This window comes from Penicillium cosmopolitanum, assembly GCF_028827165.1.
Source record: "Penicillium cosmopolitanum strain IBT 29677 chromosome Unknown utg000005l:1.0-4006212.0:1.0-4009387.0, whole genome shotgun sequence".
Classification (NCBI taxonomy): Eukaryota; Fungi; Ascomycota; class Eurotiomycetes; order Eurotiales; family Aspergillaceae; genus Penicillium; species Penicillium cosmopolitanum.
This window is the reverse complement of record NW_026622675.1, coordinates 975034-1002789: the sequence shown is the minus strand read 5'-3', so window position 1 is coordinate 1002789 and position 27756 is coordinate 975034. Positions and strand designations below refer to the sequence as shown.

Genomic DNA, 27756 nt, shown 5'->3' with positions numbered 1-27756 from the left:
GTCCTTCAATGAAGCACAACTTGTTTGCAGTTAGCAATCAAGTAAGGTAACCTCGAAATAAGATGTGATACTCACCCCGCGTGTGCCATAGTGCTGCGAAGCTCCTCTTCAAGAATTCTGACCGCTACTTCAACTCCAGCTTGTCCGTCGTACTGTTGATACATATTGATTAGATCAAGCTGGGAAATAGGCTGATGTCCACTTACAGCCAGACCCCACAAGGGGATTCTTCCAAGGAAACAAATGTCGGCACCTAAAGCTAAAGCACGGAATACATCCGCTCCTCGGCGGATACCACTGTCAAAGCCAATTCTAATGCGACCCTTTGCCAATGGAGCACATTCAGCTAAGACGTCGATGGCTGCTGGAACACCGTCTACCTGCCTTCCTCCGTGGCTTGAGATAATCAGACCATCGAGGCCGTACTCAATTGCTTTCGAGACATCATACGGGCAAGAGACTGGTACAGTTCAGTGTCATTCCTTTTTCTTTGAAAGCATAATTATATCACTTACTTCCTTTTATCCATACTTCTAAGCTTGTATTGGCTCTGATCCACGGAATAACTTCGGCCCATATTTTAGTCGGATCTTGAACAGACTCACCATCTGATCTGCCTGAACTGAGATTGGGGTAGGAAAGATGAGAGGGGAGCTTTAAAGCGTTTCTTTTTTTTGTCATACGATTTGCAGTAGCTGGAGCATCGACGGTGATAAAAATAGCCTTGTAGCCACATTCTGTTTAGGGAAAGAGTATATTGATTAGAAAAGTGAGTTTTATCATATGGGAAGATGCTCTCACTTTCAGCTCGCTTCATCATATCCAGTGTTATACTTCGATTAGGGGGAAAAATTGGCTGAAAGCCGTATGGGTTCTGGCCTCCTTTGCTCGCAGAAATGACATCTTCCATTGAAACTGTCGAGAATGTTGACAGGATCATTGGGATGTTCAGTTGGCTTGCGGCTCGGGATGTTGCCGCTTCACCGTCAGGATGCGCAAGGCATTGAATGCATGTTGGTGCAAATCCTATCGGCAAAGATATCTGAATCTGTTAATTTCCTAAATAGATTTCAAAGAGTCTTGAAATTTAATTTACCTTTCCACCTAGAAATGTTGTCGAGGTATCAATTTTGGATACATCGCAAAGAATACGGGGTCGAATCTTGAAGCGATCAAAGGCTCTCTCATTGTCAATCAGGCTGGCATTGTGGGTTAGCTACCGGTGGAATAGTTCTCGGAGTGTCTACCAATGATTTGTACGTACGTTATGGTATCCCCGCCCCCTCATTGAAGTACTCTAATTATTCCGCCCACCATCAGCTGCAAGTACTTTGTGAGTTTAGGCTTTCTTACCTTCAACTTCATCTGGTAGCTTGGAGGATGCTACTGCACGTAGTTCGTTGATTGTGAGTACTTCTGTAAAATTTGAGACAGTCATCTTGGCCTCAGTAAAAACCAAAAATTGACATGGACAGTTGAAGAATTAAACAGTTCCCTAGCGAGTGTCTAGATATAAAGGAGCTTGTTTTCAGATCGCCCCCAATATAACCTTTGTTTGCTCGAGAAGGCTAATTCGTGCGACCTCTGCTCAACCAAGCTAGATCCTAAGATATGGATGAGCGGTGAGACCAAGTCCCACAAACATTTGAATTTCTCTCACCTTCACGCATAAGTGGGCTTATTTGGTGACGAATTGGTACCTACCACCTGCAAGCATCCGTGGATGGAGCAATTCTGGATGGTCTTGGCTGGCTGACCGCCGATTAAGCGTACCTTCAATTTCCTTTGTCAAACCCAGGTAGAGTAGAGATCGTCCACGGCTTGGAGTAAGGGGCTAGAGTGCGCAAGATCATTCACGGAACTTAAACATTGACGCTGAAACTGAACAAGAATGAGAATGTAGAGAGATCCAATATGTGGCAGAATAGAGTAAGCTTGAGTAGCTTCATAGATGATCGGTAGATCAAAAATTAAGCTTAGAATAGTCAAAGTAAAAAAATATTGTAGGCAAGACCGGTTGGCATTCGTGTCAATTCTGCTAGTTTGTGTTAGAAAACTCGACTTTCTATGTTGGGGTACACAGATTCGAATCCAATCCATTGAGACTTACCCATTTCTCAAATTAGCAGATTAGCGGTGTGAAAGAACTGGAAAGTTCATTGTGGTAACGCTGATTTCTCACTTCTATGTACTGCTAGAACATCAAACCTTCTTCCGCAAGCGCTTCACGACGGGTCTTGCTGCCTGGGTCAAAGTAGGGCCTCTCGCCGATGCTCACTGCCCGATGACCCGTACGAGCGCCCAATCCAGCAAAGTCAAAAATGGCAGAGTGGTAAACAGTGCGGTTGTCCCATATAGCTGTGGCCAAGATTATTATTGTCTGATACGTCTACTTACACATCAAACAATACGCAAGGGGTAGGAGGATGATGGATCACACTTACCGATGTCATACTGATTCTCCCACCGATGCCTCAGTTGAGTATCATGCTCCTCTACAATCATCTGCAGGAACCAGTCGTGTAGCCGCCTACTTTCGTCGGGTGTCAACTCGTTGATCCGTTCGACATGGTTACCCACGGCGAATAGACTCTTCCACCCGGTCACTGGGTTGGTGCGGACGACTGGGTGAACGGCGCGAAGGGAAGCGCCAACATTGTTTGGAGACCCACGAGGCTCTTCGTAAAGGTCGAATCCTTTAGCTGCAGCGGCAATCGGAAGTCTAGACTGACAAAAGGTCGCTGTGAGGCCTTCAAGGAATTCGCGATAGGCCGGAGAGATTTTGTCATAGATCTCACAGGATGAGGCCCAGATTGTATCTGATTTCCAACGGTTAGTACCACATGCAACAATTACTGCGATAAGTTTAAATACCTCCGCCAGTTTCAGGGAGCTTGACGAGTCTTAAGATTGAGTAATCGGCGGGGTTTGGCTCGTAGCCCGTGTCCGTATGCCATGCGTTCCTGATGTCGGTGGGTCTATTTTTCCATAAGTCTTCTGCAGGGTTTGCGGCTTTGTCGGTGGTGATAACGTTTAGTTCTGGGTCCTTGTCAAGGTTGTGCTTGGTTAAAGGGTGAATGTGAAGCCTCGAGTCGGCTGGTTTGCCTGAGAGGACACCCAGACGCTGCGCCAACTCCTTTTGAAGTTCATCGGTCAAATTAGTTTGGGCACGGAAGAAAACAACTCCCCGACGAGAGACTGATGTCCATTAGTTATACTATGCGGCTATAAAATGATGAGTTTGGGTGCGTACTCGTGATAGCCAAGTCGCGGAGAAGCTCATCGCTGTTCGTGGCTTTCATCCATTCTACGACGTCGGCGTCAGGGAATTCCTTCCCGATTGCAGGGGTGACGTTGAACGACTTGTATTGTTCCAGAAGACCCTTCAGCTTTAGTGGTTCCCTGATAAGTCTTTTCTGGCTGTCGCCGTTTCGAATCGCGAGAAGATCCTCAGAGTTGGTCATGATGGAATAAAGTAAATCTGGCGCATCGGAAAGAAGGAGAGAATGTGCTTTTGAAAGACCTTCGACTTAAGACCTTTGAATCGCAACGTTTGCCACATTCCGCTCTAGCCCTACTTATTTTCGGAACAGAATCAGAGCAGGGGGGTGGATGTTGTATGTGTCCTTGAGCTTTCTCTATGTCGAGTAAGTACTGGGGACATGGTGTGGGGAAGAGTAAAAGCCTGGACTGCCTTCCCAGTTATTTCATTGAAATTTGGCCATTTTTGTGGAGGACAATCTATACGAACTTTGTACGAAAATGTTCTTAAGCCATACTTAATCCTCTAATAACAACGGGCTGGCTGTGTATCTTAATGAATAGCCTATGCATGACTCCCATGCACAGTATCCATGTTGACTATAATAGAAGGATCGCGACTGCCTCTATTGCATCTACTGTCGATCGACTGCGAGAGCCTGCACACGAGTCCGAACAAAGTGTCCTGACAACTATGCGAAACAGTTCAAATAACGTATGAAAATTAGCTCAATAAATGATCCCTTTTCCATGAAGTCGACTTCTGAGCGCCGAGCTCTTTGATTTTCGGCTCAGAACCTACAGTTCTGCGCTAGAATCTCGTGCTTTTGAGTCCGATTGCTCGAGTACCTAGTAATGCGAGTTACTTGAGAAGTGAAGAGAGTACTGAAATGACACCAGTGGCTAGCCAAATCATCGATATGGGTTTCATTTACCCCTACAAAAAGCCGGCTTCCCGGATCTGTGACCACTGAAGGAGATTAGTGTCATAGTTTCGAAGGCCACTGAGAGATTGGAAAACCTGTGATGAAAGTCTGGTAAAAACTGGAGAGAATGGGTTTACAGTCGCTAGATTCGACTTGTAGTAACAATAGCTCAGTTAAGGGAGGGCTTAATTATTGACATTCATAAATCCGTGGACTTATGGCTTCATAGTATGTACCACCTCATCCAGCTTCTGTATAAATGCTTTCATCTCATCCACTGTGTTATAATGGACCAGGCTTGTTCGAATGACACCATACTCCGGCAGTCCTAAAACATCATAAACAGTCCGAGGAGACCAACAGTCACCTGTTATGAGCCTGAAATTTGACGTTTCGTGAATTGCTTCGGCGACCTTGTCGGAAGCGATACCGTTCACGGTAAAACTGATCAAGGAGACCCGAAAATTGGGGTCTGCAGAGTGAGAGCCGTACACGGTGTAGAGATCCGGATTTGCCGTCAAGTACCCAAGGATCTCAGCTGTGATAAGTTCTTCATGAGCGATGATAGAGTCCCAACCGATACCATTAGAGAGATAGTCGATAATTGGAGTGACGGCATGTTCGAGTTCAATGCAGCTGTTACCCAGTCCCAGGCGCACACGCAGAGCGACCGGGTCAAAAAAGTAGTGGTTGAGGCTTGTGAGATGACGTTTCTGAACTTCAAGGCGAGCATAAATCTGCGCAATATGAGGACCAAACGCCTTGTACCAGCTAAACACATAAAAATCAACACCGAGTCGTTTCACATCGATAGGGCGATGAGGAGCCCACGCCACCCCATCTACCAATATTAATGCGTCAGGGACTGTATGAACAAGATCTGCAATCTCTCTGACATTTTCAATGGTTCCGGTAATATTTGACACATGTCCACAGCATACTAGACGGGTTTTAGGGGACAGGAGAGGCCGAAGGGTTTCTAGGCTGAGCTTGGGATCTTTGTTGTTTCCCATGCCCCCAGCTGGAATCCACCACTTGATGGAGATTCCCAGGGTTTTAGCCAAGCCAATCCAGGCAGTTACGTCAGCCTCATGACAGAGCACGGACATGATAATCTCCGAATCTGCGTTGAGATTTGGGAGGAGTGATGCGGCTAGATTCCGCGAGAGACCCGTTGTGGAGGGTCCAAACGCTAGCAGGGTGGGGGTCAGACAGGAACACGAGAGAGAGAGAGCGAGAGTGTGGCCACTTATGAAGGACCGCTTACCTATCTCGTCAGGGTGTGCATTCATAAAAGAAGCAAGTTTTCTGTATTGGGCAGATCGTTCTGTAACATCAACCAAGCTTTTCGAGTCCAAACCACGGAGGTTCATATGAGGTGCAGACATCGTCCGAACGATACTACAGTTTTGTTGCTGTCAGTTTCATTGAATATACACTAAATGCCTACGCACAGGAGATGACTTACCTCTCGATGGCGCCCTTGTATACTAAAGCACCGGAGCCATTGTTCATGCAGACTTCGCCCGTCTCAAGACCCGGAAATTGTTTGCGAACAGCCTCAACGTCGAGGGCGTTTATGTCTTTGTTGCGAACCATTATTGAACATGTACGAACAATAGAATGGAAAAAAGATTCGTGGGATACTTTTTCATTCAACAAAAACCCCGGTAGGTTAGAGATTAGACATCCCCTGCTTAATTATAGGTAAGGCAAGGAACACTACCTAGAGAGACCCAGGAGATCTAATGCAGCGTTATGGAGCAAACAACAAAAGTCAATTCTACGAACCTCTTGAACAATTAATGATACTCCCGGTGGTTATGGGACAATGCTACTCCATACAGATTAACTAGATGCGGGGTGGGTTCAAGTGGGTTGAAACAGATTAAATTCTTCATTGGCCTGTAGCTCTCCACGATCGGTCGTTCTGGGCCCACATCATCGTGAAAATGTGGCAGAATCAGGCATAAGTGGAGACGCCGTGCTCTGAGTCGGCTTGCATATATGACTGGCCAATTGCAATTTCCCCGTCAACGAAGATTGCTCCTCTTGGAGCTGCATGTCTATACCATGAAGATTCACCACGTAGATGGTGGGGTTAAGAGGGGAAAACATGGCTAGCTGTGCGGTGCGGCCCGTCAAGATCGCTAAATCGTGGAGCTGGAGGGTCTGAGCGAATATCGCAATCGATTTAACAGATGGCGGTGCTGACCGTAATGCTGGGAACCCCTACGTTCACTCTTAGGACAATATCGAATCCAATGCTTCAAGAATTGCTCACCCAACTGGCCCGATTCTACAGGGCAAACGAAGCCAGCATCTCAGCTGAGGAAGTATCGAGATGCCAGGAATGTCTTCCTGCCAGCGAAATCTCGGCTCTTGACCGCTTGTTTAGCCTATTTCTGCACCATGCCCAACAGGTAAGCCTCCAGTTCCCGAGGTCTTCTGGCCCTTGCGCTAACTTTGTCTCGGAACGTTAGAACCCGACCGCGGTTACACCAGGCCATTCAGTATCCTCAAATCTAGAAAACAATGAGCCCATTGCCGCCGCCGCGGGCATGGCGACAAAGACGGTCGCTACCCTCAAATCTCAATCTTACGCGCGGAATCCGCCTTCTGCCCGCAACCACCGACAAGTGCCACATGAGTCCCGGCAGCATCTCACATCGGTCTCTGAGAGAGGCGAACTTCAGCAAAGTTTGTCTCCAAGAGAGACAAGTAATAATAGCCAGGGCACCTCAAGCTCGGATATCGATACAAACTCGACCAATCCATCACCGAACACAGAAGAAACTCCTTTACAGGATGGAACAATTTTTGACTCCACTATTAATAAGCCAGGCTTCTCTCCAACTATGAGACGACTTTTGGAAAGCTGTCGGACAGATCGCGGAAAGTTTTTACGAGAGATTGAGGAAGCCAGAGCAGTGCTCCCAACGGGGCAAGGCTGGGAGGCCGCAATAGCTACCAAGGTTGAAAATGCTGACCTGCGCGACCGGATGAAAATATACCATAGGTTTGAGTGCTATAACATCTACCAACATGTTGTAGAAGCTGGGTATCATACTGGCACGCACTGGATCCGGGAGATGCGCACTACACTGGCGCAGAAACTCTGTGAGGAGTTTCCGCGGCGGTTTAGGGACCAAAAAGCTGCAAACAAGTGCCTGAACTGGGTTGATCAAGGTTGCAAATATCATGAGTGGGCCGGTCATTTCAGAAGAGGGGTAAGAGATCTGGGCTACCTTATTGCACTTCCTTTGGACGTGCCTCATTCAGCATACACATCAAGATGCACAAAAGAGCGAATGCATGCGGTAACCAACGTGTTGAAAGTTCTAGGGATTAACGAGCTTGTAGCAGAACTTGAGCTTGCAAAATTGGGTGACCATATTGCAGTGACATTGAGGGATCTGACGGGTAGGGAGCGCAGAGAAGCACCTGGTAAGCTTTTTAACCACCAGAACGATATATTTTGACACTTATATGTCTGGTGCAGGAAAAGCACCACAGAGTCCATGCAACTCACCACGTTCAATGCCCAACGTCAGCGGAATATCGAGTCCTAGACCAACTATGCAGCCGGGCCAAAACCCCACCCCACCAGAATCTCTAATTACCAGTCTTGACAATAGGGGTTGTTCCTCACTGGATATGGAAATTGACATGGAATACGATTTTATTCGTGGGTCATTCGATCAAAATGAGAGTGCATATGCCTGCCGTTTCCTCGCGGAGGACTGGGCTGTCCCATTGAACCTCCCATTCGAGAATAGCACGTCTGATAATCCTGAGCCACCAATATCGCGCAACCCTCTTGAAGCGATGGATATGAGCAATCCTGACTATCTAAGACTATCTACTCCTCATGGATATAACGATACTCTGGAATCATTGAATGAGTGGGATGGCAATGCAAATTATGCGGAAGGTCTAACGCAATTCTGAACCGCTCATACCAATTTGTTGCTTAAGAATTAATTTTCATGACGAGCCATGATACTGCTTTCATTTGATTTGAGGATCTTACATGCATGCAAATATCTTCAGGCAGTCTAGTACTAGTAGCTACTTGCACAGATACTGAAGTCAGGAATGAAAGGTTAGGTTAGACACTGGCGGTCTGCCCAGACGCCCCAAGGAAGCCTTTGCGCCCAGTCAACATGGCGCCATGCTGCACCGGGTCCAAGCTCGCCTCACGGAACAGAGAATACTTCTGGTTATGCCACTCGACACTCGTGACCTGCCTTCCACCATTGTCCGTAAACTTGGCATCAAATTCCGGCCGCAGGAAATATATACAGGAGAACTTATCTTGCCCAGGCGAATGGGGCGGCGGTGGTGGAATGACACGATGCAGAGAAGAGGCTAGGGCCCCATTTGATAAGAAGCGCAAGGAGTCACCCACATTCACAATGGCGTGTCCGGGACGTGGAGGAATATACGACCATTCATCTCCTCCGGATGGACCAGGGAGTAACGCTTGTAATCCCTCGGATTGAGTGAAAACAACAGTCAAAGTCCCCATGTCGGTGTGCGCCATGTTTCCAATCCTCTCGGCGTCACTATTCCAAGGGAGATATTTGAGCAGGGCAATGTTGGCGGAAGATGGCTTGTCCTTGCGATGACAATCTTTCAGGTCATTAGGGAGGCCAAGTGCCTTGGACAGAATGGACAGAATGCATTCAGTGTATCCATGAACCTGGCTCATGAAAGTCGTCACCAGTGGGAGGCTTTCCTGGAAGGCCTGCGGGAGCTGCAGAGTATCCTGCCCAAATACGCCGTTGTTGTGAATCTACAATTTAGGTTAGACGACAACTTCAGGATGCGGAAATTGAAGCTACACACCGAGAAGCTCTCATATCCATCTTTCTTCTGGGCAAAGGGCCCAACGGAACAGCCAGCTCGTTTATAACTAGCACAATTTGTCATTATTCAAGGCCGTCGATAAGTTTCAAGCGTGAAATACCCCTGTAGTCTTGAAGGCAAGTGCTTCTCAGTGCTGTACTCCTCCTTCTCTTCGATTGGGAGCTTGAAAACCGAGTTTCCTACGCTCACGAGCTCGTTGACTTGCTCTAGAGTCTTGAGCGTGGAAGCATTCCGGAAATCAAGGTAAAAAAAATCCATTGGTCTTACAGGCAGACACGAGCTCGTTCACTGCATTCATGTCGCCCTTCAAGAGGCCGTCTAGTGAGATCGAGCTTAGCTCTGCTCGTCTTGTCGTGGAAGATGCCATTCTCAAAATACAAGAGCCAGTTGATTCTGTAGAAGTAGAGTAATAAATGAATTCTGAGTCTTGGGAAGAGAAACGGGCTTTAAAATATCTATTCTGTGGATTGATTTCTCCGATAGAGATCGGATTATTTCAATTGCTTTCGCTAACTGTACCCTCGATAGGTCTACAGGCATCTGTATGTATGATGCAGGTCAGTGGCAAGATTCCCCAGGTCACTCTACTTTGTGTATTACGCGGGCACTTGATTAGAGGTCTAAATAAATGAGGGGTATTGGGCATTTCGAACATAGAACCCTAAATAATGGATATCTCAAAGTTGTGGATAAATTATGGCCATCAACCCTGAAAAGGGGAAATCACGCATGCCTTTCTGGGACAGCCACATAGTATGATCCGTACATAAACAGTGATACTAAATTCAGTTCCACACGATGAAGAATCATTATTCTCACCAAGAAAATATACAACAGGAACCGAAAATGCTTGACACAAAGAAATATAATGCCTTAAGTCTGGCTCAGCCTACAGATTTCAAAGGAATGCTGAACTCTGGCGAGCTTCTCTGGGGTACTGGATGCCGAATCCCCCATCCAGAGGCTGCGAGAGTTGTCGCTGCAACGCCATATCACTTTTGCTTTTTGGATGCGGTAAGTAATGAGATATCTCCCACGAAATAATGTTTCGCTCATTTATCTAACTAGACAGGAACACGCACCTCTCAACGCAACACTCCTCGTCAGTCTGATCCGAACAATCCAATATCACTCCAATGGCTCCATGGTACCGTTCATCCGGATTCCAGGATGCTCACCTGAGCTTTACAACTATGCTCTGGGCGCAGGCGCTGGCGGGGTGGTCATGCCTCACGTTCAGAATGCAAAACAGGCAGAGGAGCTGGTCCGAATATGTCGGTTTCCACCAACTGGAGATCGCAGTTTCCCACCTGCAGCTCTGATTGGCGAGCAGCAGAATCGAACTCCTGAAGGAAAAACAACGTATGACGTGTGGAATGAACACGCCGCTGTGATCTGTCAGATTGAGGATTTAGAGGGGCTGGAAAATGTTGAAGAGATTTGCCAAGTTCCAGGTGGTACGTGTCTCTCTGCATCATCCAATGATATCTTAGAAGCGTCTCCAATTTATACGCTAACTTCAAATTCTGGTCCCTGCAGTGGATGGCCTCTTTATTGGTACAGGGGATCTGCGCATGTGTCTTAATCTAGCCCATGGGTCGCTCGACGGCGATGAACCAGTGTTTCTGTCCGCTCTTCAGAGAATTCGAGACGCCGCGAAAGCTCAGAATCTACCCATCATGGGCTTCGGCATCTCGCCTGCTGGAGTGGAGTTAAGAAAAGCGATGGGCTGGAATGCGTTCATTATCCATGGAGATATTGATGCCATCTGCACATCAGCCGTTCAGTGTCTGCAGACATACACTGATGCAGCTCAAGAGGGGATTGGGAGCAATGGACATCGACTTGGCGAGAATATTGATGACATGGTTGCTAGGTAGATAGTTGCAGAAAAAATCCGAGACTTTGGTAAGATCGGTATTCCTTTTGTCGATAGCAAGATATGTAGAACTTCTTTACTCTGTATAGCTTTACGCATAGACTATTTCTCGTATTACACGAAACAGCTTATTAGAACTCAGTCCTAAGGGTCACGGCATAATACTCAGGGGTTCTCGATTCAGTATGAGAACATAGCTTTTAAAAATCCTACTTCTAAGTTTTAACCATCTCCGTGCCTTTTCATATATCTTTCTCTCCGTGTCGATTTACCAAAATCAATTGCGCAATGTATATTCTATTGAGAGCCGCGGCGCACTGGTATACCTCGATTTCTCATACGCAGTACAGATACCACAGTATCCCCAATCAGAAAGTCGAACTATGTGTCTTACTGCCCTATTCATCGCGTATAACTCCAATGTATCTACTATGTCACAGGGCGGGATTTCGTCTAGAGCTTGAACAATGTGAAGTATTAGATGTATCTTCTGTGTCTGCAAGACGAAAAAGAGACGAATGTCAAATTAGTGCGCTTCATTCACCTGGGCACAGATAAGAGTAACGAGTAGATAATAGTACCTAGGTAGATGCTTATATAAATATTGTCACATTGCCATATTATCGCTATTATTTCAACTCCAATCTAGAGGATTCGTTCTGCACAGTTCCTCCAAAGTTCCTTTGCGCCGGCGATATCCCACAATTATCAACTTGGGTGGTAAATTTATTAATTACAAAGACGCCATTTCAACATAGCAAAATGCCGAAGCACGAGGACGACGTAAAGGCTATCATCGCGGAAGAGCTTGACTTGCCTATGGATGAGGTATGAATGTCTCTGCTATCACAAGTAGGATTTACAGGACAGTATTAAAAGCGATCGATATTCAGATGAAGCCTGATACCAATTTCAAGGATGGATTGGCTATTGACGACTTTAAAAAGTCACAAATGATAACGGCCCTTCGCGAGGTTCATATCCCAAGGTCATAAGATATCTTGAGAGTTCTATTGTTGACAGGTTGATCAGAGATTTGATATATACGTTACGGATGAGGATATGAATGATTTTACCACAAGTACGTGATTATTTCGTTCTGCAGTACAATCCCTTTTCCTTAAAAACCCTTGAAACTAACATCAGTCCTACCTGAAAGCTCAAGATGTCATTGACTATGTTGGAATTAAGCTGTGGTGGTACGCGATTTAGAATAGGTAGAACTAAATGGCAATGGGAGCCGAGTTCTACTCCTGTATTAACGACCTGGTACTGCCGAAATATTGATCCTAGCTACTACTATGAGTTCCGATTGTCTGTTATGAATGAGACATTAAATACGCAATATTTTCATGGATCTTTAGCCAAATAATACCTACTCCACTGCTAGTCCATATTATTCTAGATCGGAGCAAGCCTCCCCCGCCGTTCTCACCTGGGCATAGATTTAAATAAGTCTGTTTGCCCAGGTCTACCAGTATCCCCAAACCTCAATAGTTACATCTCACAACAATGACAGTCTCACGTCCCGCTACTCTACCCGACGACGTCCTCTTTTCTCGACTCTTGAAGTTGGCCAGGGAGAGAAGTTCCAAGATCATTGTGAATGACTGCAGTCGAGGCACACAGTCCGACTATGGCCAAATCCTCGATGGTACCGTGAACCTGAAACAAAAGCTCGAAGCACTCATCAACGAGTCTACGCGAAATACCCCTGGTAGCTTCTACGTTGCCCTCTTGGCACCAAATGGATATGAATTTATCATAGGGGTTCTTGCTATTCTGGCAATTGGTGGAGTAGTCGTGCCGATGCGTAAGATTCTCGTTATGAAACCACTTTGAATGAAAGAGCAAATAGTTAACAACTGATCCAAAAACAACAGCAACGGGTGCACTCCCGGCAGAAGCATCATACATTCTTCAACAATGTGGTGCAAATTATCTCCTCTCCACCTCCGAGCTGGCCAGCCTCGCTGCCCAGATCAAAGATGAAGTCAATATTCCAATTCTTATCATTGAAGAAGCCAGAGCCACTGCAGAAGCCAATATCCTCCCACTGCTAAGCTATCGTCTGGACTCATCCCTTGCGGTTTCTGAAGAAACACCGAGTATATTATTGTTTACATCAGGAACAAGCGGCCCCCCCAAAAGGGGTCCTCCACGCCCGCCGAACAATAAATAAATACGCCCGACAGGAAGAGGCAGTCGAGCCAAACGATGAGCTCTGCATTATCCCGCGCGGCGCATTCTGGTCAATATATTTCACCAAATTATTCCAGATGCTAATGACAGGTATTCGTGTCGAAGTCCATAATTTCGGGCGAAACTATAACCTAATCTGGGAGAAGCTGCGGGAGCAGACGGCTACCAAAATTGTACTTTCTCCGACATTTTGGTACGGGATGATGATCTATTTCCAGACGCATATTTCTGTCGAGTTTCCTCAAGATATTATTGATGAGTACGTGAAGGGAGCGCGATACCTGCGCGATACATGTGCAACAGGTGCCATGGCTTCGGGTCCTATCAAGGAGTTTTGGCGAGAGATGTGCGGAGGACTACCGCTTAAGCAACTGTATGGCTCTACGGAGACACAGGAAATATCTGTCTGCGATGGCAAGTCAGAAATGATAGTCGTCAGTTCTTACCTTCTCGCTAACCTTCAGTTGTCATAACTGTGGCTAACAATTTGACTAGGATGACTTGGGGGCTCCCCAACCGAACGTAATCATGAAGCTTTCTGAAGGTGACGAAGGGGAGATCCTTGTGAAAACTCCGTCTTTATTCCTTGGGTGTGTAGAGGCATTCTCCTCAAAGGAATAATACTCACACATCTTCTTCTGTAGTTACCTGAACTCTCCTGACGCAACTGCAAAGCGATTTGATTCCGCCGGATTTTTCAAGACTGGGGATCTGGCCATCCTCCAACAGGGACGGTACATCTTCAAAGGAAGAGCAAATATGGATCGTTAGTATTTCTAGCTCTCCTTATTCCCCTTTATCACTGCTGACACCGGTCCTTTTATGTGAAAGTTTTCAAATTTTATACTTATAAGGTTCCCCGAGGAGATGTCGAGGCTGCTCTAACCGCACTTCCGTATGTCGCAGAGGCATACATCATGCCCGTCGCAGATCCACAATGTGACACACGAACAGCCGCACTTGTGCGCTTTCGAGAAAATTTCGATTATCCTGATTGTAAGAAGTGGGATTTGCAGTCTATCCGGGATAATCTGGCAACCGATATGGGTCTCCCTGCGTACCAGTTGCCAACTGTGTTGAGGGTCTTAAGAGAGCACGAATCTGTTCCTCGGACATGGTCGGATAAGACTGCCATGATGAAAGCGGTTAATATGTTCTTTCCGCTTGATAGTGAGAATAGAATTTGCGGAGAGCAGACTGAGATTCTCGATGTGAGTGATTTCATGAGGATGCAGACCACAAAGTTATGGGAATTGTCGGGGATGCGGTAGAGAGCTCTGATGAGGGAATTCAGACCTTAGGCTGAGGCCCTTACTTACCAGAATAGTTTGCTATCTTTGATACTGATTCAACTGAACTTCGTCTTACCGAAAATCAACTCAAATGGTTGATAGTTTATCTGATACTAGGCATATGTACTATAATTACGGCAATTACTCTATTGCTGGAATAGAATTCGCAATTCTCATGTTCATATAAGATACCATCGCTCTAGGTGGATGCAGGGAGAGCGAGAAGTTCCTCGATAGCTTCCTGTATGATGTTGAGCGCCTCTGCGAGTTGGGAATCAGAAATGATCAAGGGAGGCGCAATGCGAATTACTCCAGTTTTGCTCGATTTTAGCTACAGAAATAAGATAGTTAGTCGGGGTTATTAGATTCACCAATGTGTTGAGAGCTGTGCTTACCAAGAGACCCTTCCGTTTCATCAGCTCACACAACTCGATGCCCGAGTGTCCATTTGTTTTTGACTGGTCAATAACCATCGCGTTGAGTAAGCCCCTGCCACGAATTGCTTCGATGACTGGGCCCGGAGTCCGTGACTGGACACTGAGCAGACCGCTTCGGAGGATATGGCCAAGATGATTGGCACGTTCAACAAGGTTGTCCTCCTCGACAACTTGGAGAGCGCGCATGGCAACTGCTGCACCAAGTGGATTACCGCCATATGTTGAGCCATGTGTTCCGGGCTCAACAGTAAGAATAACGTCATCATCTCCTAGAACACAAGAGACTGGATACATGCCACCTGTGAGAGTTTTCCCCAGAAGCACCATATCCGGCCTGATTCCGCTCCAGTAGTGGCCAAGCAGTTTCCCCGTTCGTGCGATGCCAGTTTGGATCTCATCGCAGATTAATAGAACATTATGCTTGTCACAGAGTGCCCTTATCTCTTGGAGATAGTCGTCATCTGCTACAATGACGCCTGCATCACCTTGAATTGGCTCGATAATGAAGGCGGCAAGGTTGAAGCCGGCGGTCTCAAATGCTTCCCGTAGACTCTCTTTATCATTCAAAGTGATCAACTTGTTAGTCCCTGGGATGGAGCAGCTGGTTTTGGGAACCAATGGGCCATAGTTATGACGTGACATCTCATCAGAGGCTAAAGAAATCGAGGCCAACTACAATAAACGATAGGGTGTCAGTCATATTCATCGATATCCCTTCCTTTTTGCCAAGACTTTGAGCGATCTTCTTACTCACTGTTCGTCCATGGTGATTACCTGCGGCACCAAGAACAATGGCCTCGTCCTGTGGTACACCTTTGATTTTATAAGCCCATTTCCGTGCAACCTTGATTGCGGTTTCAGAAGCCTCCGCTCCGGTGCTCGACGGCAAAACCCTATCGTAGCCAAAGAGCTTTGTAACAAATTCCGCGAATCGAGGATACACATCGTTGTGAAAGGCGCGAGATGTCAAAGTTAATCGCGATGCTTGATCGACAAGTGCTGCAACGAGCTTTGGGTGACAATGGCCATGATTCAGGGCGGTCGAAGCAGAGTGGAAGTCTAGAAAATGATTTCCCTCAGGATCCCAAACAGAAGCACCCTGTGCACGGGCAAAGACTATAGGGAGTGATTGGTAGTTTTTGGCTGAATAGTCCTGTTCGGCTGAAAGGGCTGCTTCGGTATTAGCAAATCGATTTATTATAACATCGCTGCTGGTGTTGGAATGCATGGTGGAAAGGCGATAGTACGTTCCGTTGAAGTTGGAAGAGCAAACTTGAAGAGATTGACAGCAGAGGAAAGTATATGATCTGGAAGGGTAGTTGCTGAAAGTCCTGCTAGCGGGGGGGATTAAAAGGGGCGGGGTCGTTGTATCTTGAGTATATCTCACTAGCCACTGTGGCACCTGATTCGTGTAGGTACTAACTACCTGACTTACTTGAGTTTACTAATATCTCTACGATGATGTGGGTCAACATGCCAATTTGTTCGTAGCTGTTCTGCCGAAGAGGCCTGAGACCATTCATAAAATGGCCAATATTAGCTTAGTTAGCATTGGATTACCACTCTGTCAAACTTTCAGAAGGTGGCGGGCTTTGATCGGCTTCGGTACACCACCACCCCATTCCTAACGCCTAGTTCCTAGCAAACCCTGAATCTTATGGAATATTCTAAATTTGCGATTCTCATGGGTGGTTGAGTCTCAGGTCTGAAAGATACTACATTTGGAACAGCCCGAGTGGATTATTTTTCATTGGCTTCACTTCAGTCATTTTTGCCTGAGCTTAAATTGAGAGATAATTTAATACACAGAACATGCAATATTCATTTTCCTACGGAACAAGAGACACTTCTACAAGTTACCACGCAATGCTTGCTCTTTCTCAAAGGCCTCAAACAAGCTCTTAAAATTTCCAGCTCCAAATCCATCAAAGTTTTCCCGCTGGATGATTTCCATAAACACGGTTGGACGATTGACAACGTGTTTTGTGAATATTTGCAGAAGATATCCACCCTCATCAAAGTCGATCAGAATGTTGTACATCTCTAAAATCTTTATGTCCTCTGCAATACTGACATTCTTGGATCCCAACCGTTCCTTAATAGTGGTATAATAGCTGTCAGGCACTGAGAGAAAGTTGACCCCACGCTTCATCAGGCTTTCGACCGTCTCGATGATATTGTTCGTTCGAAAGGCAATGTGCTGACAGCCTGCCCCATTGTAGTAGTCGACAAATTCCTCAATCTGGGACTTTTTTAGACCTACAGCGGGCTCATTCATAGGCATTTTGACGATTTCGTTTGGCGAAGCAACCACAACAGAGCGCATGGCAGAGTAATCCGAGCACATGTCTTTATCATCCACAGACCAATATCTATGGAAACTCAAGGCATCTTCGTAACTGCCGAAATGGTCAAGCTCAGCAATTGATTCGAGGACTTCTATACAGAAAAGAAAAAGAAATGGTAAGACTTACTATTTCACAGTCTCATCCAGCTCATTCCAAGGCTGATTTCCCACACAGTGGTCAATTTCAATCAGGTCCACTTTGGGTAATTGCTCATTCAACCTGTCCATATTCGTCACCGATTGGTACCCCGGGAGAAAGACCCCATGATACTCGGAGCGGTTGATCAATGAATGGACTGTATCACCGTAGGTCTTAATTGTTGCAAAGAGCACAGTTCCGTCCTTTTCATCCTGCAGCAAGGTCGGTTTCTGAATAGGCGTTGCCCCATTCTGGACAGCTTGTTCCCATGCGCCTGTTACATCATCAACCTTAAAGGCAATATCTTTAACCCCGTCACCGTGTTTTGTTAGATGATCATAGATATCATTCAAGAACCTGCGATCATCTTCGGAGGCGCGCTTCTCTGATGTGTTGTCGGGTGCGGCAATTGGGCTGGTCAAGACAAATCGTGCGTCGCCGTTGGAGACAACATAGGAACATGTCAGCCACGATTCCGTTTCCGGCCCGCGATACGCATCAATCTTGAATCCGAAGTGGGCGACGAAGTAGGTAGCTGCTTGACGTGCATTACCAACATACCAGCTTATATAGTCAAAGCCAGTGTAGTTGGGATCGATACTGCTAATAGTGGTCGCTTTGGGTGGCCCTCCGGGAGAGTCTGTCCTGCGTACGGTGAACGGCATATTGCCTTTTTAGATAAGGGGGCACGATTATTTCGAGAAACAAGAGTTTACAATTTGATCCAACCATGCATGGGTCTTTATACCTATGTCCTGGAAAAAGAGGCAAGTAAGCCCCCAAATTAGGGCACATGAAAGGTCCCTCAAACTATCGAGGAAGGGGTCGAGCTCAACTTACATATTCAGCTTGCAGGCATATTTTGTACGAGGCTACAAGGCCCCCCCCTGTCAAACTGGCATACTTGAGCACGAAGGCCTTTACTTCATCAAGAAAAGCTGGCAAATCTTTTTGATGAAGGTTTATTCAAGAGTTACGGAAGTAATCGTACTTATAGCATATCTATGACCTAGCGAGCGGTTGTACAGAGCGTGCAAATATGGACCTTTTCACACGTTTCCATACAAATATTCTGATTAGAGTCAAGGAGACATATTAAGACCCACTTTCTCGCCCCACTTCTTCCTGAATTTGTCCTAGATTCTCGCCTAAGTGGATTCCGAAGGTAAGGAGTAGAGCTGATGGCCTCCATTTGAGCAATTAGTGGCTGGCTGAGAGTATCTGCATATTTATCATGATGTAACCCAGATTTCGCGAGCGGATTTAAAGCCTAAGTCTCAAGGCACATGATGATTCTCCGAAATGAGAAACTTTGTTCCTCTAGAGTGTCAGTGCTTTGGCTATGGGCAAATTACACCTTCAAATTGGACAATTGAGGGGTAGCGAATACCAAAGTGTATACATGCTTCATGACAATGGAAGTCTCAAATCGTAGTGATATATGAGCGTAAAGACTCTTTGGCACTCTGGCTGATTAACTTAACCTTGGAAGTCACTCTGTAAACGGACGGTGGGATGCTGATGCGGATGGACGAAAATATCTAGAGGGCTGTCAGTTTGCATCCTCATTGCTGACTGAAGCGTCATGGCATCTGGGCAACAACAGTACCTTAAATATATGCAGCAGCAAAATAAATAACTACTATGAACGCTATGACTAATTCACCTCCTTCAAAAAAGAGCTAATACAATTTTGAATGGATTTGTGATTCAACAAGAGCCCATTGGGGCATATTTCTGGATGTGATTTATCTAGTGCACCAAGTGTGCCCTGGTGATGAGCTAAATCTCTTCTTCTTCGTCCATTTTGTCCTTCGCAGCACCTTCCCCCTCATAGATACACCATAGCATAAGCCACCCGATAATAGCTTCAGCTCCCAAGGCCCACCACATGGCACCCACCATGTTATTTTTAAGGCCAACTCCAATTCCCCAACCACCAATAATTGGACCCAGTGTCCGCGCAGCACTGGATATACTCTGCGCAATACCATGTATTGTCCCAAGACTCGATGGGTCACTGACAGAGTTGTTAATTAGAATGGTAGTTGCCGGAAGGATGAAGGTGCGGGAGACTGTCTTTAGAATTATGACAAATGTGAGAGCAGGCCAGAAAACCCCTGGTATGCGTGGGAGAAGCACCAAAAATGGCATCAAGATATATGAAACGGCTGAGAGTGGCAAAAATGTACGCAACGACAAGAGTGTCCCTAGCTTATGTTGGAGACGGGGGTAGACAAATATTTGGAGTGGAAGACCAGTAAAGCCAATTATAGCGGTGGCAATTCCAACCTGCGCTGATGGAAGGCCAAGTCCTCCACTAAAGTGGAACATGTCAGTGAAGGTATCTGTGGGGGCACGGGGGTTTGGCAAGAAGATGAATATCATGGCCTGAACAGCGTTTGTGTGGAAAGAAAGGAGGAAGTGGCAAAGAAGAGTAAGAACAACATTGCGTGTCAATATCTTCTTGAAGCCTGCATTTTCACGCAGTTTGGATTTGAACGATATTTGAGAAGATGCAGGGTTAGGTGGTGCAGATACCAGACTTGTATCTTGGTCGGCGCAGTTTTCATCACTTGCTCTAGTTGAAGGGTGGGAGTATTCAGGTCGTTGCTGAGAAATTCTTTGAGCGATTTTGCGCCCTAGATCTCTTCCCAAGTCGTAGCGGTGTCGTGTGATCTCGTGTGTCTTTGTCCAGGGTCAGCTTCTCGTAATTCATAGAGCTCGGAATCCTTACCTCGTCTAAACCAAAGAATACCGCAAGAAAAGACATAAAGATAAAGATAGAACTCAAGATATTCGGCAGTGCAAATGGCCAATTTTGCATCCACCAGACACCCTCTTCACCCCCAAGTATGGAGCCTTTCCCAAATATGTGGGGGAAGTTATGAACAGGATCGGCTAAGGATCCTCCCATGATAGGCCCAATAATCACGCCAACATTGAAGCACATAGGGAGCAACAAAAAGGCCCGTGATTGAAACCTGTCTTTGTCAGTCTGGGGTGTTATCGATCGCTGTTTAGAGAACATACTTCTTATCTACAATGATATCCGAGATGATAGTGCTCATAACACCAACATTACAGTTCAATAATCCACCGAATACCCGACATATTGCTGCAGTAGCCAAAGACCGGGAGAATCCGAATGCAAGATATGAGATCATACTGCCCATTAAGCCGATGAGCAGGACCCTTTTACGACCCATGTAGCCGGCATCGGCCAGTCGACCCCACCATGTTGATGTGAAAAATTGAGCGGCAGGAAATATTCCAAGCATAATTCCCACTTGTGCGGAGACACTCGAGGCCGGTAAGGACGGGTTAAAGGACGAGAGCTGGTGGAAAAGGTACGCTTGCAGGGAGCTTTGTGTGAGTCCCTCTGATAACCGTGCAAGTGTCAGAATTGCCAGCTGCCCTTTTTTGGGAAGCGAGCTCCAAGATGCTGGTTTTTCTGATTGCTCTACCTCGGGTTGCAGGGTATCACTGCCAGTGCTGCTGTTGCAGCTGTTCCTGTCTGCATATTGGGCGCGCTGGTGATTTTTAATCGAAGGGGCGGATGCCAACCCCTGAAGTCGTTCTGAGGTTGAGGTGCAAGAGGTGTTCTCGGACTTGTCCTCGCTGTCACTAAGCAAGTCGGTACGAGTACTTGTATGTGGTGAAAGAAGCGGTGTCCGCTCACCATTTGTTGCGAAGCGGGATCGACCCGTGCGGTCCAGTGAAAATAACCCCATCGACTAACACGGAAAGAGTGAAGCCAAGGGAGGTATATCCAATTCGATCCTCTCTGATGTGTTTGAGTCTGATGATGCAAACGATTCAAGAGGAGGAAAAATAATCAGAGTTTGATTCTCGACTGGCATCACTTTATTTATCATCCCGCCTTAAGTATTGGAAGATCGTCCCTTGCCGTGCCTTAGACATGCCCCTTGCATCTCGAGGGCCCGAGTTTCCCCCTTAGCCGATGCCCCGGGCGGGCGGGTCAGCCGAGAATATGAAATATCTACAAAATGCACCAGGAACAGCCTCTACCCACATATCATTACGAATATCAAATTCTCTGAGAGCCTATAGGAAAGCTGATTGAAGTACTACTACTCCGCTTGTAGAGCGATGAGTCCATTTGTACGCTGCAGAAAGCTCAGCCGGCTTTACTGCTCATTGAATTGGAGTATTCCTAATAAATTAGGAACTGTCCCAATATATATTTTTAGACTTTTCTAGCTGCAGTATATATGCACATTTTCAATAAAATGAACTCCGTAGACCAATCATTTTTCAAATAAGCAATATTATTTGTTGATAAATTCATCAAACCAATACATAGCTCGGTATATCTTCAACTAGTTCACTAGAAAAAAATAGATAAATAAATCGGGTGCGACAGAGGACAACTTCCGAGAGGTTCGTTTGTGTAGTCTGACCCTATGTACATAATCAAGTGATATAGTAACTGATGTATGTGTACGGGGTTCGATGAGCGCGATGTGGTCAGGGGTATTTAGGCGGACAGAAAAGACTACTGCGTGTTTTACTAGTGTCTCAATTTTCTAGTGTTTCCCTAACAAACTTGGACAAAACTACTATAGGCAGCCCCTTTTTTGGCGATCCTCCATTTGGCCTCTCCTCCTTCTTAGAGATTGATTACTTGCCTTTGCACTAATTGTAATGGCTCTTCATTCGCTGTAGCGAGGCTAGTATTTAAGAGCCGAGTACACATAGGACTGGTACTGCTGGATACAGAGGGACTGGATGGAATGATGAATGGATGTGTGATGTGTGCTATGGAGGAGGAACTAGATGGCTATCTACTACATGTAACTATGGGGACGGGATTAATATAAGCACCAGAGCCTGAGCCCTCAGGTCTCAACAAGTAACGTGGTTGGTAAGCGAGCTGCGCATGCAAGCGAGCTGCGCAGCCGCCCACTTTTTCGCGTCCTCCCGCGTTCATCTAATTTCTATCAAGCACTATGCCTCTAATTCGTCTCCATTCAAGCCAAGACTCCATCGAGAGAGAGGGCCGTATATTACTTGGAGCGGCGCACCCAAAACACATAGTAAATGCGATAAATTACAACTTCATCTCTCAACCACCATATATAATTCCTGTTTGATTTTTGGTTTATAGGTGCCGCTTAGTGGTATAATTAAAATATTTTAGTTTAAAGCTCATCTAATAACTAATACATCGGGTTACCAAAAAATACGTATTCAGTTCAACGAGGATATATATCTCCAAATTTCATAACGTCTATTTATTTATTAACCTTGTTAGCAATTTATTTTTCTGCCTTGGAGCATTTATCATTAACAAGACTCTAAAATATTTTGTTGTTGGTGAGATATGAAGTTGTAATTTATCGCATTTACTATGTGTATTGGGGTGCGCCGCCCGCCCGTGTGCGCCACTCGGTAGTGAAATACGTTAGTTAACTACAGTACACAGCGTGTGCTATTTAGTAATTATGAGGGCAAATTCCGTTATTACGTCCTCACAGTAATGCGCTATGATGGTAATGATCTGATCGTTATGTATTGCGTGCTGTTCGCGGTGAGTTTTCAAATATAGGTCAATGATACCGAGTTAGTGAGGGAAATGGTTTCTGTCTTTCAAGTTCGTGGTCTTGTGAATTTCTGATAGTCAATTACGACCGCAAAGAAAAGACTTCCTCGAGAGTTGCATGAAGCAATTTCCCAGTATATACCTAATATATTTACAGTACTTTCCAAATATTTGGGGGCTGATCAAATTAATTGTGAGAAGGCCATTGAATGCTGCTTCCGAAATCTAGTACCCGGGAATCAACTGGCTTGGTTTAAAAGGTTGTGATAATTATTCGAATTCATTTCATATTGCGTGATTATATTGTTTGGTTTTTTGATGTGCTAGAAGTTCAGCTTAAGGAATGGGGCTTTTCTATAGCTAGCTCCAATGCCTCTAAGCCACTTTGATATCACGATCGGCTTCACGATTCCAGCGATGCCTAAATTTCAGAATAATCCAAGCAAGCAACCCCCTACTATGGTGAGATATAAGGCTGTATTGGTTGCTGTGCAAAAGCTCAACAATTGTGAATTTATCTCCAGAACAGTTCCTTGAAAAACTAGACTGACTGTATTGAGCAATTTCGCCTATGTAATTAGGGGTTGAAAGAATGTCTTCCATATCTCTGGCATTTGAATTCCATAGTGGAACCCGCAGTAGGAAAGATGGTAACTGCTAGTTAACCGAACACAAAAAAGTTAGGTTCATAGAGGGCTGGAGATATTTAAGGCCCCTCAAAATCTCGGCAAAGACGAGCTAGAGAACTTGCTGCGGCATTGATGTGCGCGACATTTGCCGAAAGCTAAATAGACTTTTACTAGCATTGAGTTCTATGCCGTCGGCCACCAGATTAAAGACCGAAACAATTTTGCATATCCGATCTTAAGGCCGTTGGAATATCCGGAGTTAATACTCAATAAAGTAAAGCTATAAGCTGCTGACACCCCACTATGACATGTAGATAGACTCTTCACCGAAAACATGGAATCCGAAGGAACTTTGGCCGAAGGCGTCTAAAATGCCTACTCTGACCAAACAGTAAATATAGTCGAAGCCACTTTGATGCCATGATTGTCATCCCCGTTAGTGCTACCTAATAGTCGCGAGCCATGGAAGGTATTTATCGGGCTATACCCAGCCTTTCTAAATGAAAAATAAAATTAGTCCGACCCCTCAATACTTGGAAAATGAGCCATTTCGCATGAATATACCCCGCGCTCGCCAAAATAAGTTGTGTTGCGCAGTAAGCCCCACATTAACTATCCCCGTACTCTTCCCCACACGAACCTCCGCAGAATGATAAAATTTATGCAATAGTGAGTTCGGCATGTGGGGGTCCAAAGAAATACTTCTAGTGCTAGACTGGCTCTCTGAGCCGATAACTCTCCGCGTCTAGTATCGGTACAGTTGACCGATCACTCGGCTTCAGGTACTAGGATTCTGGATGCGTCAACTACCATCAGCTCAAAGACGACAATGATGGTGGCATATCCCATGAAATTTATGCCGATTGGCTAATTTTTTCAACGGAAGTCAATGGTCATGAAACGAGGAAGAGGAGAAACTTGGCGTAGCTGCAGCTATTAGTACTGTCTCTGTTCTGCCGAAGTTTACCCAGCTCTTAAAGTTAAAATGTGGACGGGATAGACTTCTTGCCCGTCACCCGATTACTTATGTCCTAATGTACACCACTTGTTCAGCGCAAAGCATAAAATCGGGACTAGTGTATGCTACTATAACTCTAAGTGTGGGGAAGAACCGGTATAGTCGGCCGCCCCGGACAAGTTAAACGGGGAATTAGCTTGCTGATCCTTTGGCTTGGAGCTCGGCCTGTCGGAGTATGGCAGCATTGTTAACTGAGGGGTATAATGGACAGATTTTGAAAGGGGGAAAAGGTATTTAGAGGGCCATATGCCTCGGTTTGGGTGGAGGTTCTCGTTCATTAGCTCAAAACATAGCGGTTGAAGTCATTGCGAAGCGCAGAACGGAACTATGTTGTCTCAAGGAAAGATTGGAGTTGCTTTGGCAATTCTGTCTATGTGTGGATTGGGTCATACGGAAGAGAATATCACTTCGGATACTCACTTTTATGGCCAGTCTGAGCCCGTCTATCCTTCTCGTACGTGAAACAAACACACATATAGGCTTACTAAACTAATATATTATAAAGCAAAGGGCAAGGGGACCGGGACTGGGCTGATGCATACGCAAAGGCGGCAGAGCTAGTAGCTCAACTAACACTGGAAGAGAAGGTTTGTTTGCTACCGGAGCCTCGTGTTAACGTTGTTAAAGCTAATAAAACGCGAAGAATAATCTTACCTATGGAATCGCAACAACCGAAAATGGTTGCTCTGGAAATATTCCAGCTATCCCCCGAGTGGGATTTACTGGAATGTGTCTTCAAGACGCTGGTCAGGGAGTTCGTTTTACCGATTTTGTTAACAGCTACCCCAGTGGTATCCATGTCGGAGCGAGGTAAGAGAAATCGATCCTAAAACCAATGGAGCAACGCTGAAAAGAGAACTCAACAGCTGGAATAAGACTCTCGCGCACGATCGTGCCTGGCATATGGGTGGAGAGTTTAGGAAGAAAGGTGTTCAGGTCGCTTTAGGACCTGTCGTAGGTCCCCTGGGGCGAGTGGTAACGGGTGGTCGAAACTGGGAAGGTTGGTACTATTGTGACTACGAGATAAAATCCACAAGACTAACAGTTGGAAAGGTCCTTCTAATGACCCTTACTTGGGGGGCGTGATGGGCGCAGAATCTGTCCGAGGTCTTCAAGACCAAGGAGTGATCTCAAGTGTGAAGGTAATTACAAACCCAGGCGAGATAATGAAGATCCCTGAGAAAGGCCTGACAAGTCAACTTCTTTAGCATTTCATTGCAAATGAGCAAGAGCTTTACCGAAACCCTACCCTTGACGCCGAGAACCGGACTGTACAATCGATTTCGAGCAACATTGATGACAAAACAATGCACGAGCTATACCTTTGGCCATTCCAAGACGCACTCAAAGCAGGAGCAGCAAATATTATGTGCTCATACAACCGCATCAACAACTCTTATGCCAGTCAGAACAGTAAGACATTGAATGGTATTCTCAAGACTGAGCTTGGGTTTGAAGGATTTGTTGTTACCGACTGGGATGCACAGCACGCTGGCGTTGCGGCAGCTAATGCTGGGCTTGATATGGCTATGCCGGATGGCCAAACATTTTGGGGCAACAACTTCACTGAAGCCTTTAAGAATGGAAGCGTTTCGGAAGCTCGTTTGAATGATATGGCAACCAGGTATGATCTTTCCTTTTTCCCTTGATGGAGATTAGTCATTGTACTAATGTCCACCAGAATCATCGCATCTTGGTACAAACTTGGCCAGGATGAGTCGAGCTACCCCAAGCCTGGAGTTGGAATGCCATACAACCTCAGCGAGCCTCATGATATCGTCAACGCATTGACTGCAGATGCCAGACCTGTTCTCTTTGAAGGTGCGGTGGAAGGTCATGTTCTTGTCAAGAATGTGAACAAGTCACTGCCTTTACGGTCACCAAAATTGTTATCTGTGTTCGGATACGATGCCAAAGCCCCTGATGCTTACATGCCAAACGGGCAGAGCATCCTCACCAACGCTTGGGCAATTGGCTTCGAACCAGCAATCTCCCATTTCTCGGAGCTTTCTTTTGCTGCGACGGTCATTAATGCCCCGTACTATAGCCAAGTTGCCTTCAATGGCACCTTGAGTGTTGGCGGCGGTTCAGGTGCAAGCGCTGGTCCTTATCTGAGCGCACCTCTTGATGCGCTGCAGCAACGAGCCTACGAAGATGGAACGGTGCTGATGTGGGATACTTCCGATGCCCCCGGACAACTGGATTGATGGAGGCGTCCGATGCGTGTCTTGTTTTCATCAATGCGTTCGCTACAGAGGGTTCCGACCGTGCTGGAGCATACGATGACTATTCAGATGGACTTATTAACCAAGTTGCAACCACATGTGCCAACACGATCGTTGTTATCCACAACGCTGGTACTCGTCTGGTGGATCAATTCGCGGATCATCCTAATGTCACTGCTATCATTTTCGCACACCTTCCCGGCCAAGATTCCGGCCGAGCTCTTGTTTCTCTGCTATATGGCGATGAGAATTTCAGTGGCAAGCTTCCTTACAGTGTGGCCAAGAATGAATCCGACTATGAGAATTTCTTCCATGTCGGGGCGACTACTCCATATGGTCTTTTCCCACAAGATGACTTTGAGGAAGGCGTTCTGACTGACTATCGTTACTTCGATGCGAAGAATATCACTCTTCGATATGAGTTTGGTTTCGGTCTCTCCTATACTTCCTTTGAGTTCTCGGGTCTTGAAATTTCCTCTGTCGAGGATGGCATTGCCGCGTATCCTAGTGGTGCCATTGAACAAGGTGGTGCGATTGATCTATGGGATATCGTCGCCACTGTCAAGGCTACTGTCCAGAACACTGGGGATCGAACAGGCGCAGAAGTTGCCCAGATTTATATTGGTATTCCGAATGGGCCCGTGAAACAGCTTCGTGGATTCGACAAAGTCAAGATTCCGGCGGGTAAATCTGTTCAAGTATCCTTCCCTCTCACTCGTCGTGATCTCAGCAGTTGGGATGTGGTTGCCCAGAAATGGCAGTTGCAGAGTGGAAGCTATGATGTCTTTGTTGGCTCCTCCAGTCGTAATCTTCCTCTGAGAAGTACTCTTAACATTGTGGCTGACGATAAATGATAAGCCCAGAGAGTCGAGATGTACATAGGGCTTGAAGTTGGGATTATGAAATTAGACAAAGATATTCAAGTTTAGATCCATGAATTAGCCAACAGGCCACAAGTTGACG

At 45.9% G+C, this 27756-nt stretch overlaps 12 protein-coding genes across 12 annotated transcripts; 5 read left to right on the top strand and 7 right to left on the bottom strand.

Moving 5' to 3' along the window:
* Positions 1–71: 71 nt before the first annotated feature.
* Positions 72–1365, bottom strand: N7509_003421 (alpha-hydroxy acid oxidase; the record flags this gene model as incomplete). Its single annotated transcript, XM_056628058.1, has 6 exons — positions 72–152; positions 207–460; positions 516–737; positions 802–1042; positions 1097–1216; positions 1354–1365. 6 exons carry the CDS (start codon positions 1363–1365, stop codon positions 72–74), a joined length of 930 nt encoding a protein of 309 aa, XP_056490792.1.
* An 829-nt stretch (positions 1366–2194) lies between these two features.
* Positions 2195–3464, bottom strand: N7509_003420 (TauD/TfdA dioxygenase family protein; the record flags this gene model as incomplete). Its single annotated transcript, XM_056628057.1, has 4 exons — positions 2195–2358; positions 2445–2819; positions 2875–3198; positions 3254–3464. The coding sequence occupies 4 exons, from the start codon at positions 3462–3464 to the stop codon at positions 2195–2197; spliced, it is 1074 nt and encodes a 357-aa protein (XP_056490791.1).
* A 734-nt stretch (positions 3465–4198) lies between these two features.
* Positions 4199–5786, bottom strand: N7509_003419 (aminotransferase; the record flags this gene model as incomplete). Its single annotated transcript, XM_056628056.1, has 4 exons — positions 4199–4231; positions 4424–5379; positions 5455–5588; positions 5656–5786. 4 exons carry the CDS (start codon positions 5784–5786, stop codon positions 4199–4201), a joined length of 1254 nt encoding a protein of 417 aa, XP_056490790.1.
* Positions 5787–6451: 665 nt separating this feature from the next.
* N7509_003418 (uncharacterized protein) lies at positions 6452–8138 on the top strand (the record flags this gene model as incomplete). The annotated part of the gene is made up of 3 exons (XM_056628055.1): positions 6452–6610; positions 6671–7634; positions 7690–8138. 3 exons carry the CDS (start codon positions 6452–6454, stop codon positions 8136–8138), a joined length of 1572 nt encoding a protein of 523 aa, XP_056490789.1.
* Positions 8139–8298: 160 nt separating this feature from the next.
* On the bottom strand, positions 8299–9317 carry N7509_003417 (2OG-Fe(II) oxygenase family oxidoreductase; the record flags this gene model as incomplete). Its single annotated transcript, XM_056628054.1, has 3 exons — positions 8299–8985; positions 9039–9105; positions 9160–9317. 3 exons carry the CDS (start codon positions 9315–9317, stop codon positions 8299–8301), a joined length of 912 nt encoding a protein of 303 aa, XP_056490788.1.
* A 588-nt stretch (positions 9318–9905) lies between these two features.
* On the top strand, positions 9906–10939 carry N7509_003416 (HpcH/HpaI aldolase family protein; the record flags this gene model as incomplete). Its single annotated transcript, XM_056628053.1, has 3 exons — positions 9906–10073; positions 10132–10516; positions 10599–10939. 3 exons carry the CDS (start codon positions 9906–9908, stop codon positions 10937–10939), a joined length of 894 nt encoding a protein of 297 aa, XP_056490787.1.
* Positions 10940–11700: 761 nt separating this feature from the next.
* Positions 11701–12150, top strand: N7509_003415 (acyl carrier protein; the record flags this gene model as incomplete). Its single annotated transcript, XM_056628052.1, has 3 exons — positions 11701–11766; positions 11832–11912; positions 12085–12150. 3 exons carry the CDS (start codon positions 11701–11703, stop codon positions 12148–12150), a joined length of 213 nt encoding a protein of 70 aa, XP_056490786.1.
* Positions 12151–12450: 300 nt separating this feature from the next.
* N7509_003414 (class I adenylate-forming enzyme family protein) lies at positions 12451–14411 on the top strand (the record flags this gene model as incomplete). Its single annotated transcript, XM_056628051.1, has 6 exons — positions 12451–12751; positions 12822–13027; positions 13068–13574; positions 13636–13730; positions 13785–13906; positions 14005–14411. The coding sequence occupies 6 exons, from the start codon at positions 12451–12453 to the stop codon at positions 14409–14411; spliced, it is 1638 nt and encodes a 545-aa protein (XP_056490785.1).
* A 220-nt stretch (positions 14412–14631) lies between these two features.
* N7509_003413 (uncharacterized protein) lies at positions 14632–16097 on the bottom strand (the record flags this gene model as incomplete). Its single annotated transcript, XM_056628050.1, has 3 exons — positions 14632–14763; positions 14828–15541; positions 15624–16097. The coding sequence occupies 3 exons, from the start codon at positions 16095–16097 to the stop codon at positions 14632–14634; spliced, it is 1320 nt and encodes a 439-aa protein (XP_056490784.1).
* A 621-nt stretch (positions 16098–16718) lies between these two features.
* On the bottom strand, positions 16719–18020 carry N7509_003412 (4-hydroxyphenylpyruvate dioxygenase family protein; the record flags this gene model as incomplete). Its single annotated transcript, XM_056628049.1, has 2 exons — positions 16719–17268; positions 17344–18020. The coding sequence occupies 2 exons, from the start codon at positions 18018–18020 to the stop codon at positions 16719–16721; spliced, it is 1227 nt and encodes a 408-aa protein (XP_056490783.1).
* A 1117-nt stretch (positions 18021–19137) lies between these two features.
* On the bottom strand, positions 19138–21089 carry N7509_003411 (tetracycline-efflux transporter; the record flags this gene model as incomplete). Its single annotated transcript, XM_056628048.1, has 3 exons — positions 19138–20043; positions 20093–20339; positions 20389–21089. 3 exons carry the CDS (start codon positions 21087–21089, stop codon positions 19138–19140), a joined length of 1854 nt encoding a protein of 617 aa, XP_056490782.1.
* A 3806-nt stretch (positions 21090–24895) lies between these two features.
* Positions 24896–27647, top strand: N7509_003410 (beta-glucosidase; the record flags this gene model as incomplete). The annotated part of the gene is made up of 8 exons (XM_056628047.1): positions 24896–25022; positions 25079–25155; positions 25212–25378; positions 25435–25568; positions 25622–25710; positions 25777–26192; positions 26250–26730; positions 26781–27647. The coding sequence occupies 8 exons, from the start codon at positions 24896–24898 to the stop codon at positions 27645–27647; spliced, it is 2358 nt and encodes a 785-aa protein (XP_056490781.1).
* Positions 27648–27756: the final 109 nt, after the last annotated feature.